The following is a 14,384-nucleotide window of genomic DNA, read 5'->3' on the forward strand; positions in this document are numbered from 1 at the left end:
CTCCAGTTTCCTCCCACCACCCAAAAAACATGCATGTTAGGTTAACTGGTGACTCTAAATTGTCCCTAGGAGTGAGTGTGAGCGTGGATGGTTGTTTGTCTCTATGTGACCCTGTGATGGACTGGTGACCTGTCCAGGGTGTACCCTGCCACTCGCCCAATGGCAGCTGGGATAGGCTCCAGGCCCCCCGTGACCCTAAAATGGATTAATCGGGTATAGAAAATGGATGGATGGAGTACAAAAGGGATGGATTACAGTACAGAAAATTTAGTGAAAGTGGGCAAGTCAAATACAGCCAGTGAGGTGGGCCTCCTGGTGGCTCTGCTTCACAGCTGTCTTATGTTTTATTGATTTCCTCACCCCTGTGTTCTCTTAGTCATCACTTACCCCAGTATTTATAATCCTTGCTTTCTTGTGTCCCTTACCAGATTGCATTTAGTGTGAAGCTTTCCAGCCGTTTGTTCTCGTGATGGTGTGTTTTAAATCTTGGACAAATTTTGTACCCTGCTCTTTGCAGGGTTTGCCTCATGGTCTTATTACCTGTGTTTGACCTCTGTTTTCTTTTTTAAACATCAGCTGTTGGATTCTCTTTGGCTTTGTCTTGCGTTTGGCTCTTCTATCCTCTCAGTGAATCATTGGGTGTCATTTGTACTGGAAAGAAATCAGTCGACTAAAAATATCACGACTGATAAAAAAAAATTGGCAGGGTTCTATATAATCTTGGTCTTAAATGTAAATAGTTGAGAGTTTGATGTTAGGAGTGCACTGATCGTACATAAAAGACCAACCCAACCCATAGTATTACCTCCTCCATCATGTAGATCCCTGTAAGGTGGCCAGGCAGTGTCTATTATTAAAAAGGTTTTTTTTAAGGGTGCCAACAGAGGCACATACAAAGAAGAGGCACTTTAGCATCAGTATAAGTAAAACTGATGTTTTTGCTTGGCTTCTGTTGCATTAAGCAGAAGTAAGTACACATTTTACAAAGAATCTCCCCAAAAGTTAGCCCAAGGTTGTTCTTTTTGGCCTCTCAGTTGTGTAACTATTACTCAGTGAATTCAATGTTTTTTACATGTTCTTTTTATTTATTTATTTTTTGGTGAAAGCTTCAAAATAGCCTTAGACTTCAGGGGATATACTGCACTTTTAAAGTGCTTCTATTCCCTCTTTTTACTTTGCTTTGAGTTCTTAAATCACAAGGTGTTAGGATCTCTTTGGAAAAATTATTATCAATGTTAAGATAAGACCAAATTTTGGGATGCCGAAAGGCTGCCTTGACATAGTTAAGATAGATCAAAGCAGGCTTGCGCATCACATTCTAAACCTTAAATAGAATAATAACATGTCAAAATGACATAATATGAGTTAGCCAGTTATCACAACAGTCCATAATTTTAGGGTGATGTATTTTTTACAAACACGGTTCATTGTCTGCTGTTTTTGCCTGAGCCAGCGCTATTTTTTTCTCACTTTATATAAGCTGTACTTTTCCAGAATCCATCCTTTTGCTAGAACTGCATCATTATCAGAGGGAAATCTGCCGTGTTCACAGAGAGTTCAGAGGAAAGAAGAAATCTGGCAGAGAGAACAATGTCTACATTTCAAAGTGCTTCATTCAGTCGCTGTGTCCTCGACTTCTATCAAAACAAACAGAGCAGAAAAAAAACTGAAGTTGGATAATGCAGAGGTTAAAGAAAGAGGGGGTCAAATAAGAAGAGAGAGACTGTGGAAAGAAGATGGATAAAGAAAATTATCAGCATTTGATTATCTTTACCAAGCTCTGATGAGTTCAGATGGGAAACTAACTGTTGGGGGCACAAGAAGGTGATTGTTAATAAAGAGAAGAAGCATTAGGTAAAACACAAAAACAAATGTAAGAAATTCTTCTCCGGTGGAAAAGGAAATAAAGACAAAGTAGTGCACATGGTGTGCCATGAAAAAAATTAAGAGGAGAGTGTTCTTCCTCTTCATTTCAGCCTGTCACTGTCAAAATGAGCTTAATGTGACATTTAATGGGTCAGAAAGTTTGTGATGGTGATGAAACATCACGCTTTACTCCTCTGACTATTTCTGACTTTTAGACCCATTTGATAAACTGAATGTGACTGATGGCATTCAGATGGTGAGATACTTCTGGGAAGTCAAACACATACTGCAGAAACATTCTGTGTGCAAATCAAGTACCTAAACCGGACATAAAACACATGTACTTCTGCGCTCACCTATAGACAAACACTGAGTCATTGTAAAGGAGCAGGAACACCTGGGCGGCTATGCCTCAGGCATCTTTCTTTGTGTTTATTCTGGATAAAATTGGATTTCCATAGATGGAAGTGATGTGATGAGAAAAAATACTTTCTGTCTCAAAACCCAAGAATCAAGGCTGCGGTAGCCTCCCACATAAAGCCCACACAGCCTTAAGAGGGCTTTATGACTGTGCTACCTCTGCCAAACTCCAAACTTGCTGCATCAGAGTCAACATGAAGAGATACTTTCTTCAAATTCACTATCATTTTTGAGTAAGCAGTGTTTACGTACCTAACTTCCTGTCTGGGAACAAGTTAATGTCAAGACGAGAATGTAGAGAAACAAACATACATACATACTTGATGGGAGTTTCATCCTGGCCCGTATCATCCTGTCCCATATCATTAATACCATTGCTTGCAAATAAACATGTATTGAAAACATTCCATGAAAAATTCTGTATTAGATAATAACAGCAAATAAAGAAGGAAACAAATTGGGCTTTTGTTGTGTCTCTGGAAGACAGTGTGCTCCTCTCGCATAGATTTGATGAGGTACAAGTATTTGTGTGCCACATTTGTGCGTTTCTCAATTAGTATAGAGACACTGAACTCTGCTGAGAGGGGGGCAATGATGTCGATGACATTAAACAGGGCAGCACAGGAGTTTTTAACCCAACAGCACTGCACGAGATGGTCGTGCTTATGATGTGGCAGAATTTTATATTAGGTATCGGGTCGGGTATCGGGTTGTTTTTTTTGTTTTTTTTTGAGGGGGGGGGTGTTGTATACAGTACTCATAAGTAATCGGTGCCTTACCTGCAGTGGACAGCTCTTCGCTTCCTCCAGCACAGAATGTCTGAACCTGTGTGGACTGCGACACCTTGCGGGCAGGTGAGACACTGACCATTCATAAATACTTCACACACCCCGATTAAACAAAAATATTCCTTTCAACATTACCTTCCCCACTGGGATCAATCATGTAATCTCTGACACTGATTCTGTGCCAGCCAACCAGTCTTTCGTGTGTGAAACTCAGCTGTTCAAGTCGCCCCAAGTCTCTGAGGAATACTGGTGACATTTGTACTGGCACTGGGGACAATCATAATGAAGTGAAAAAGAGCGCTAAGCTTTAGGGGTACCATGTGAGTGGTGTGAGTTGATGGCACAAAACCCTGAGGTAAGAAAAATAATGCTGTTACATAAGCTTTCTGGGTTTTTTTTGTCCTCTGGGATGAACTCTGTTCTCTCTTGTGTCACTTTAAGTGTGCTCATCACATCTGTGTGTGATGTCAAAGGCCAGGACTCCAAAAGCAACATCAGAGCATATTAATGTCCATCAAGAAGAGCGCAAAGGGGACCGATGTTGGCACATGAACGCATCATTAGTTGCCTCACAGTATGTCCCTTGTCTGTCATTTTAAGAGTAGTCTTTGAAAGTTTGTAAGGTTATATAACTGCATTACACCACCATGTTTCACAGATGGGATAAGATTTCAGTGCAGAAATGTAGTGTTTTCCTCTCACTAAACCAAAAACTACAGTTTTGGTGTCATCTGAATCGACAGCCTTTCAGTTTGTCCACACGATCTTTAGCAAAGTGCAGATGAGCTGCACTGTTTTTACTTTTTTTTTAAAGAGTAGTAGCTTTTTTATTGCAGCCTGGCATGCTCATCATTGTTTCTCAGTGTTTTCCTGATGGAGGACTCATAAACAACATCAGCTGGTATAAGTCAGGCCTTGAATCGGCACTGAGCTGTTGGTTATTACACGAGTTCCTTTTGTAACCTTGCTGACTATTATGTATCTCACTCTTGGAGTGTTGTTGATCAGTTCCTACTGAGGAACAATGATCTTTAAATATCTCCATTTGTATACATGGATTTGTTGACATTTTTCTGAGGTCCTCAAAAATATCTTTTTTCATCTTATACTTGTTACACTAAACATAATCAGACTTGAATGTAGATCTTAGCACTTCAAATAAATCAAGCCACTCACCTAAAAAACTGATTATCATTCCCCTCTAACCCCACCTTTAAATGAACTGCTAATACTAATACTAATACATTTGCTTTTGCCATTCACAGAGAAGTAATATTGGATCATTATCCTCTACATCAAAACGATCAAGTTTAACAATTTTGTTTAATTTGTTACTTTGAGTTCTCTTTATCGGCTTCTTGAGTTGTCAGAATCTAGGATGGTTTTGGTCAAATGATTTGAGAAAAATGGAAAATAAGCACATTATCAAGCACCAGTGCACTGTGAAATTTGAGTTGGTCCAAACAATCATTGAACTTAACTCTATGAGAAGGCTGTGATTATTCATGTACAGAAAATGTAAAAAAAACCAAACACCTATAACAGTGTACAGCACTGAGCCTCGCAGAGGGTGTAGAATGGCATCTACTGACCATCTCTATGGGCGGGATAACAAGTGATAGTGGCCATTTCATGTTCTGATAACATTCAAATCAGCTGGGTGTTATAAGCTTTTAAAATTCAATGTTTAATGTCGGTCTTTTTTGCATTATTTAGCACTCATTACTGCACCTCATTATAGACAAACTCATTATTACCTACTACAGTGACATCAATAACCAGCTAATAATAATAATTCCTACCTCATCTGTTATCTGTCCTCCAAATGTCACCCATGTACCTGGAAAGGAGAGAGAGATGGGGTCATGTCATCATATCACCAGCAAACATTTCCATCCTGTCGGTCCTTTCTGTCAGTGTCTCTGTGCTTATGTGTTTGACATCCTGCAGTAAACACAACTAATCCCTGGGCTGTGACACCAGCTGAGAGGAAGCTATCAAGTTCCCAAGAGAAAAATCTGTCCCGTTCAGAGTTACCGCTTAGCATCGAGGGATCACCTTGTGAGAATGACTTGGTCTTCACTCATGACTGCTGCAGTTTGCTACTGTCTATCTGGAAAGCCATTTCTCTCCCGTCAATATGAGCAAGTGTGCGCATGTGTGTGCCTCTGACAACATGCTCTTGACTGCCCTCCAAACACTGCTGAAAAGCTAGATAAAAGGCTGAGACACCCATCAAGAGGAGATACTAAATCCTCAGCACAGTTCCTCAGTGAGAATGCAAGTTGCTTTGTTGTGGAATAAAGACTTTCCATTCAGATCCTGTCAAAACAGTTCTAACTATCTAAAACTGTTGCACTCTGCCTGTCAAACAATAACAAAAATGAAATAAAAACACTCATTCTTATCAGAAAAGTGTCTGCAGCACCTTTTATTGCAGCAAAGCTTCTGACTGCAAGAAACCCTGCACTGCACGACAAGACACGACGAACGTTATTTAAAATCTGTAACGAGAGCTTCCATGGAAATATTTTGATTTTGCAACACTAAATGGAATAGCTGATTTTGTATTTTAAAGTACTTGGAGTACATCACAGTTTATTGATTGGTCATGGTCCATGGTATTACTGAGAAAAAGCTTTCATCTGTTTCAGATGTTTTAGATCTTTATCGACTTTATCATTTCAGACAATTATGTATGAGTCATGTTATCCTTCTAGACATTTCTATTATAGTCAAATACAATAATTCTGATCACGTGTTTAACAAACTAAAAATAAATGTCAATTAAAAACTTGCAAAGATGTAGTTAGCATATAAATATTTTTAAGATCCTCATTTCAGCCCTAACTGCTATTCCTTTTAGAAGAAAAAAAGAAAATTAATTAAATAAAGTACATAAACATTAGTGTTAATGTATTCTATGCACTGAGAAGAAGTTTAATCCAAATACAATACATGCTCTGAGGATATTTTAATGTGCTAATTATGTGGAGCAAAATTACTGTACTAACTACAGTGTTTTTTTGTCAATGTGCCAATGAATTAAGGTGCTCCCTGACATTGCCTGTAATTTGTTTTGTACTTGCTCCCAAGCTTTAGCTCTTCTCTTTGTTCATTTAGACCCAACAGTGTACAACACCAGCTTGCAAGCTTACTTATCTCCAAATGTCATTGACGAAAGGCAGGTTTCAGCACAACTCCAACTCAAACACAAATTGCACATAGGCAGTAAAAGGACAAAGAAAAAAAATTTAATAAAGCCTGTCAGGTCATTGCAAACAGCGATCAATATTGGTGGAAAAGCTGTGTTAACATCAGCCTTGTATTCTATTCATATAAGTACTTTTCTCTTGGGATCAAAATTGACCCTGTAACCTAAAATGTATTTCATGGACAAATTACTGTAAAAGTGTAACTAAATTATCTATAGGTAATACATCACTAATAACCTGCAGACAATGTCAGCACTAGTTCAATTAACATCCACTGGTGTCATTAAAAGCAAGAGGAAACTTTTCAACTTTGGGTGAACCTGAACTTTTCTACTCAAAAAATGGGAGGCCATAGCCTCTCAGTCTTCCTTCTGTGAGATATTGATCCCTGCCAACCATTTAAGTGCTCTCTGCAGATTTATTAATTTCTCCTCAGGCCATGAGACCCACCTCCTATATTTTTTCTCTATTTAATCTGTTGAATCTTTCATCTGCCATTCTCTCATCCAGCATGTGCCCCAGTGCTCGTAATTTGTCACCATATGAACAGTCATTTCTCTGATTTAGCTGACCTGCACTGCTCAGCTGTCATGAGACAAAGGCTCAGAGACGGCGGTGAAAAAACACAAAAGCTTCTGCTCATCTCAGCAGACAGGATGTTGCAGACCTCATTATTCTATACACTGCGACACTCTCAACTCCACTGAGACTTAATTTACAGATGACACCCTGACAACGTACTGGTTCTGTTGATGCATACTATATCATCTTGACCCTAATGAGGAGCAGGAAGATGCAGTTTTCAACATGCATCATCAGCAGAATAATTATCAAGAGGGCCGGTGACCTACTGGGTGAAGCACTGACAATCGCTGTCGGATGCTGGAAGTTGCTTTTGGACATTGCTAACACCGATCATGTCAACTTTGGTGAGCCTCAACTACACCTAAAGTACAGGTGCTACATGCATCTGTCTGGTACTTCCTATCCACACATGCATCTACATTTTTGCCTAGGTAGGTGTGTGTTCATGTCAATGAGAGCATTTGTGCATCCATGTGGGTGTCTGTGTATGCGCTCCATCATTGCTTTAAGCTGACTGGCGTGGTGGAAATGTAATCACAGCTGACGATGTCCAGTCGCAGCTCTAAGCTTTGTGTCTGAGGCGCAGCGTGGGATGCAAACCCTGCAGAGTTCTAATGTCAAGGCCACTGCTCCTCTCGCCCTGGCTGGTTTTTCTGTTTGATGGAAATGAAAGCCCTCCAAACAACAAGCCAGTCTTTTCTTTTTTATTGGCAGCTGCTGGTGGAAATTGCTGGAAGTGTCACTTGATGTTGCTATGCAACTAGAGCAAATTTGATAAGCCTGATAAACTGAGAGGTATAAGCTAAAACCAGCTACTTATAAAAGCACCTATATAGCAGGGTGTCTTTGACAATTCCCTTTCTTCATTCTTTTCTATCTAGCCATATTCTTCTGCTTTCATTTCTCAATGACATCCCATCTCTTAACTTGCCAGCTCAATTGGAACCAGACAAACTGACATGACAGGCTGGATATGAGATGAAGAGAATGATGAGGCAGACTTGTAGATTTGGCAAAAGATGTCATTTATATCTTCTAAATATATGTGAATCCATTTAACCTGAGTGTAAACTGCTGAAAAGCTTAATACATGGCCCACATTTAGACAAAGCCTTTCACTTTAGTTTCTCAGTTTAACTGATCTCCTAACTCCCTTTTGTCAGCATTTTCAGACAGTCTGGCTGCAGATGGAAAAGCTAAGTCCGGTTTTCTGTTGGCTTGTTCAACCAATTTCCAGCTCCAACAAAATGGTGAAGTCAGTGACGCAAGTATAGGTTTATGTAGATGACACTCATATAAAGGCAAGTCATAGTTTGGTTTATATGTGTGAAAACTACAGTCAGCAAAGAAGCCAATTGCATAAAAAAAAATTGCCTCAAGAGTTTTGTTGAAAATTAAATATGATGTGTTTTTTTTCAGTTAAGATCAGAGCATAATCTAATCCTTAAGGCATCACCATTAGAGGAGACAGAACCTGTAAAGGAGACCATTAAGAAATACTCTACTGAGGGTTTAAAAGGTAGATAGATTAGAAAAAAAGAATAAAAAAACTCTGGATGTCAAATCCTTTTAGAACCAGTATAAAGTATGAAATCACGGTTAGGATGCTGAACCATGCAGATGGTGATCTTGAAGGATGAGCGTAAAGTAAAAATGAAAGTAGATAACACATCAGAGGATATTGCTCCCCCCTGTATCTCTCCTTGAAAAGTACCACAATGACGCAGTCACAAGTCCAATCCCCCGCTTCCTGCCTTATACACCACAGGAAATGATCCGCAAGAACTGTTTTAAGAATTCATCAATCGACAGTGTCGCATCAGTGCGGCACAGAAAAGATATGGACCTGAATCATGCCTGGACTATATAGAAGGGACAGAAAAAGTCTCAGATAACAGTAATCTTCAATTCTGTGTCTATGTGGTTTTTTTGCATTGATTTTGCCAGCAACTTATAATGATCTTGCAAAAGTGAACACACACAAACACCGTTTTCCATACTTGCAAATAATTGGCAGCGTTGGAGCCTGTGTGCCCTGACAGCGAGCCACTGCAGACTGGTCCCCCCCACCCCCCGCCTCTGTAGGTGGTCACTGTGTTAGCTGTTGTCAGTAAATGAAGATAGTGTGTTTTCTGTAGCTGCAGACCACCCATGCTGAGAGGTCCTGATGAATTTACACCAATAAATCCACCCTCTGAACTGCTCGCTCTGAATAATCTTTTTTTCTTATTTACATTATACTTGTAATTGATTCAGTCTTCATTAACTGTTGATAGACAGTGCTGTTACACAGCATGGGACATTATCAGGTGGATTTATTTTGAGGTGATAGTAAATCATGTTGAGTTTGAATGTGGTTCTTATTGTTAACGGAATGAAATACTGTGACTGTTGCCTGTTGTACTAACTTAAAACAAATTGAATTTTAACAAGCATGCCGTTAGTTTCAGAGAATGGGCGATATAAAATATATCACAAAGCCAAGAAAAACAACCAGCTGTATTTATTGAACACTATATAATACAAGAAAGGTTTGCATTTATTTTCATTGAAGAGTAAAGACTTTTCTTTGGGTTTTCGTACTAGTTAAACGTTCATTAGAAAGTAAATGCGTGCGTGTGAGTGTGTAAAAGCCCTCCTGATTGTGCTTCAGCACAGACAACTCCCCCCACCCCAAAACCTCTTAACAAAATAACAGACTGATTATAGTAGCAGCTGGGCCCTGAGAGAATAGTGCCCACAGGGCCACCGAGAGAAGAAGAATGAAGAAGTATATTTTAGGAAGTAAGACGTGGGAAAAGGTGAAAATGAAACCAAGAGAGAAATCTAATGTATCCCTCTGAATATTTTCTCATGTGAATGAAACGTCCACATCAGGTTAGCTGGCTTCTTTCATCAAATCTGTCAAATTTGATTTGAAATTAGAATTTTTCAGATTGTTTGCTGTTAATCCCATATATAGAAAAATAAAATTTTGTAAATGCTATGAGAGGGTCTATTTCAAGGCATAATATAGTGTTTTTCAAGGCATAACTACTGTATGTTTTCATTGCCCAAAGGTCACCAATTACTGAGTCAAACAAGTCAATTTTTGAATAAACTATAATGTAAAAATGATTGCTTGCTTAATCATTACTTTCACAACTTAAATCAAATCAATATTTAGTGTGAAAAGCCCTTTGCCTTTTCAGGACCGGCTCTCTCCATACACTTCAAAAAACATCATGGTAATTGGCAAGTATGTTTATCCAAGCATCTTGGAGAACATGCCACAGATCCTCAGCGGATTTTTGTGTCCTCACATGATCCCAATCTGACTTCATGAAATACGAGCTCTGTGGAAGCCACACCATCTGCTGCAGGACTTCTTCTCATCATTTTCTGGCTCTGACATTGTTGTCACCAATGTTTGAAAATGAATTAAGAATATTCAGATGCCTCAGTGATTTTAATCGTGCCGAACATATTTGCACAGCATGTGCTTGCTGTGGAGAAGTCTGATTATTATGGATTTCTGTGGAGTTTATTTTTCAATATCTTAGGGGAGGGTTTGGACAGAAAGGAGAGCAAAAAACAGCTTCTTCTTCTTCATCATTTTTCCTGACCTTGTCACATCACCAAACTGCCAGCACTTCACTCTGTACCTGGAATAATGACACAGACAATCTAAATTAATCTACCTTTCCAGGTTCTTTCTTACATAAACACCAAGAAAAACAGTTCAAAGGTGATGGTTTCTTGTGTGTGTGTTTGCTTTTACACTTTGCTGCCTATCATACACATTTAAGTGGCCACATTCTAGGATTATTGTCTCCCTATTGCTGCATATTGTGGAATGAAGAGTGGAACTGTAGGCTGAGAAAATTCTGAGGAGAATTTCTATGAGGAAAGACGATTTATGCAAATGCTCCAGGTGCTGGTGAGACAATGTTGCAGTTGCAGATTTGCTCTTTGGAAGATGCAACTCCTGCGACAGTTACATCTTTTGGTCGACATTCAGACAACTCGTGACAATTACAAACATAACTGAGTCGTGAATTAACATGATTGCATGCATGTTCTGTGTGTCTCTGGGTGGGTGTTTGCTCTGGTAAATTTCTCCGTAAAAGAACTGTAGAACAGCAGATTCCCACTCCTAACTTGTCACATGCTGACATTTAGTTAGGAACCCTTTCACATTTTTGTGCAAGAGACCAGTTTTTGTGTCTTTTGAGAGGAATTAAAATCTTAAGTGGGATGCTTTTTCTCACACTTTTATGAAATACTTTAAGCACCGAAGCCACAGTGACATCGCAAGCAGAGAAGATTTGCGTCAGAAAAGCTGCACACATGCCACACACACACACACAGATATGGCACACACATTATCCTTATCTATTTCTGATCTCCCTGTGATTCTTTTAAGTGATAGACTGTTTTGCATCATGGTTCTTGCTTACTCTCTTCCTCCTCTCTCCCCTGCCTGCATCATATCTGCCTGAGGCACAGCATGCGGCAGACTGCTGGCATTATGCTGACCTTTCCTGCACTGAGCTCAACCAGTTTGAGTCAGACCTCTCAGACCACGAACAACGATTGGCAGCAGGACACAGAGTTGTAGTGGAATCCAGACATTAGACCCTGACAAACAAAAAGCATCTTTGGAAGTGACCCAGCAGTTACACCGAGAAAAAAATAAGATAAAGTTATTCTGCCTCAGCTGCGAGGTCTCTTTTCTTCACCACTGTTTAAAGTTGTTGTTATTCTATGATTTACAGTATTTGCCACAGGCATACGTCTGACATGTGTTTTGCAGGACCTTTAGTTCAACTTAAACTGACCAAGCTGAAATTCCTATGTATTCTGCCATACAAGATTATCAAGAGCTCCTCAGTACGACCCCAATTCCCAAAAAGTTGTTAAAATATGAAACCAATATCTAATTCAAATAGAAAATAGAACATCTCAAATGATGAGAGTGAATTCATCTTGAATTTGATGGCCGCAATACTGCTCAAAAAGATTGGAACAGGGTCATGTATCCTTCCTTCTTTTGTGTTTCACAATGAGCCAAATGTCAAGTGATGAAAGGTCTGAACTGCAGATAGGCCAGTCTAGCACCTGGACTCTTCTACTACAACTACATTCTGTTTTGATGGACCCCGCATGTGGTTTCGTATTGTCTTGCTGAAATATGGAAGACCTTCCCTGAAAACAACGTCATCTGGACTGGAGCATAAGCATCTTATTTAAAATGTGTATTTACAATCCTAATTCAAAAGACAAGTGTGCTTGTTTAAACTGTGAAGGAAAACGGAATGCAATGAGTTGTAAATCTCGTGAACCACATGAGCATAGAAAACAGGCTTGATGTTGAAAGTGGGACATTTTACTATTTCATGAAAAATAGTAGTTCATTTTCAGTTTGACGGCAATAGTATTGAGAAAAATTATGAAGACTTTGAATATTCTGTCATCTCAATGTTGTCAACAGATCCTGAGGATCTGGTGCACAAGGGACATGGCTGAAAGTCAATATTGGATAACTATGATATTCTAGCCCTCACGTGGCACTGCGTTGTAATGAACCACAATTAGTTAACAGTTTTTCGCAAATTACTTCTGAGAGGCTCCACCCCTCCAAGGTACTCTTTTTATGCCCAACCATGGACCTGTTGCCAGTTAACATAACTAGTTTCAACATATTCCTTTAGCTGTTTGTCTTTAGTGCCACTTACCTTTCCAACCTTTTGTTACCCCCGTTCCAGGTTTTGAAGCTGCCTTGCAAATTACTGCATTCTGTTATTTGCATTTTTTTGTTTGTTTTAATTGGAGTTGTAAATATAAGGAAACTCAGTCGGGTATTATGTAAGTATTATGCAAGCAGGATTTTTATAGCAGTTACAGGGATGTGCCGGTTAGAGAGGGACTATGCACAAAACACATCGAAAGTAGCTACAGAAAACTTTTTCGTGCAGCCCTGACTCAGCTGCCTTTTCAAAACCTTCTGAAACATTAAGATGAAGGTCAGTCTGTCTAAGCCAGGCAAAGCTCATGTCCCATGAGGACACAGGAGGTTTTGATCCAATTTATTGGTTGTTGTCTGAACTTCACCCTCAAGGGCCTTCTCTGAAGAGGGATAATAACCAGGATGTTGGTTTACCTAATCCTGTCAGGTTGAATACTGATATACAGCTTACATCCTGACATGACCTTGAAACTTTAGTTTCCTGAATACACATAATCAAATCTCTACAGCACGGAACAGCTCTGTAGAAATGTGACGAATAGTGTGGCTACAATTAAGATAATAATGCATCAATATACTGTATATCATCTGATCCATGTTTATTTATTCTTATTCAACTAATGTTGAGCAATGTTTGGCTGAGAGCAAATTTCGTTTTCCAACAAGATGGGTTTTAGTGGTGAGGAAGGACTCTTGAGATGTTACTAAATGACTTATTTATCAATAATATCAAAGTGGAGCCACTATGGTTGGAGCAGCATATGTAGTTTCAGAGGGTTTCCACAAGAAATAAGGCTGAAAAATCTATTACATATTTCAGTCTCAATTAAACTGACTTGATGATAATCCATAGCTTCTCTGAGACTTAAAATCAAAAAAAGGACCCTTATATCATGAATAAATGCACAACATGTCTCGTGTGTGACTGTTTTGGCTGGTAGTTGAGCTCAGAAAATGAAGTCCCAGTACTCAAAAAAGTCTGAAAATTTGGAATTTTGAAGAAGCGCTTATCAAATCAGTTGGGAGATATTCATCATTTACTAGAATGAGTTTGCACTCTAATGAAATCTTTGACGATTTGATCAAGCACTTTTTTATTCAAAGAGAATGAATCCTTGATTAAAACGTTATTCATGTCAACCCTACAAAACAGTTCCTATATTTCCTGTATCTGTCTTTATCGTGGCATGGAAGCAGTGTGTCTATGCTGGCACGAGTATAACTATAACAGTTTCCTGGGGAAAGTATGTTTTAGTCCTAGTGTGCTCCAGGTTTCTACTGCATTCTATTTCTCAAAATCAGTTTTGGCAACCTTCCCCAGAGTTTTTCCAATAAAAGTTGAAGGAAACGTTTGGTTATTTTCTGCAGACACAAAAAAATGTATTTTTGTTTTTTTAAGAGCAGTTCATGGTGACAGAAATAGAAATGCTGGCCAAAGGCTAGGTGTGTGTGAGTGGTGTGTGTTGTCCATTTCAGCTCTATCAGCAATAGAGCTTGCTTTTTATATATATATATATATATGTATGTATATATTGTATGTATGTATGTATGTATGTATGTATATATTGATATAGATATATACATACACACACATATATGACTTTAAGGACATTCCAAAGCTCTTCTTTAGATGTTGGCTTCCTTTTGTTTTATTCTCCATCAAAAAGATCCCACACCCGGGAGGAATTATCGCTCCATTAGACCTGTTGCCACTGATTTTCAGTCCTCTTCTTATGTCATTTGGTATTCTTCAGCCGTTTCTTTCTTCCTAAAGAATGGCTT

At 39.0% G+C, this 14,384-nt stretch overlaps 1 protein-coding gene across 1 annotated transcript in view; it reads right to left on the reverse strand.

Annotated features, from left to right (window-relative positions):
- The window catches only part of kcnab1a (potassium voltage-gated channel subfamily A regulatory beta subunit 1a), a 72,181-nt gene that overhangs the window by 23,743 nt on the left and 34,054 nt on the right, over nucleotides 1-14,384 (reverse strand). The window contains exon 3 of the mRNA XM_072392725.1: nucleotides 4,877-4,914. Within this exon, the coding sequence (XP_072248826.1) occupies nucleotides 4,877-4,914 (38 nt within the window). The remainder of the gene's footprint in view (nucleotides 1-4,876; nucleotides 4,915-14,384) is intronic.

This window comes from Leuresthes tenuis, unplaced genomic scaffold, assembly GCF_036924035.1.
Source record: "Leuresthes tenuis unplaced genomic scaffold, fLeuTen1.0.hap1 SCAF_9, whole genome shotgun sequence".
NCBI classification, from domain to species: Eukaryota; Metazoa; Chordata; class Actinopteri; order Atheriniformes; family Atherinopsidae; genus Leuresthes; species Leuresthes tenuis.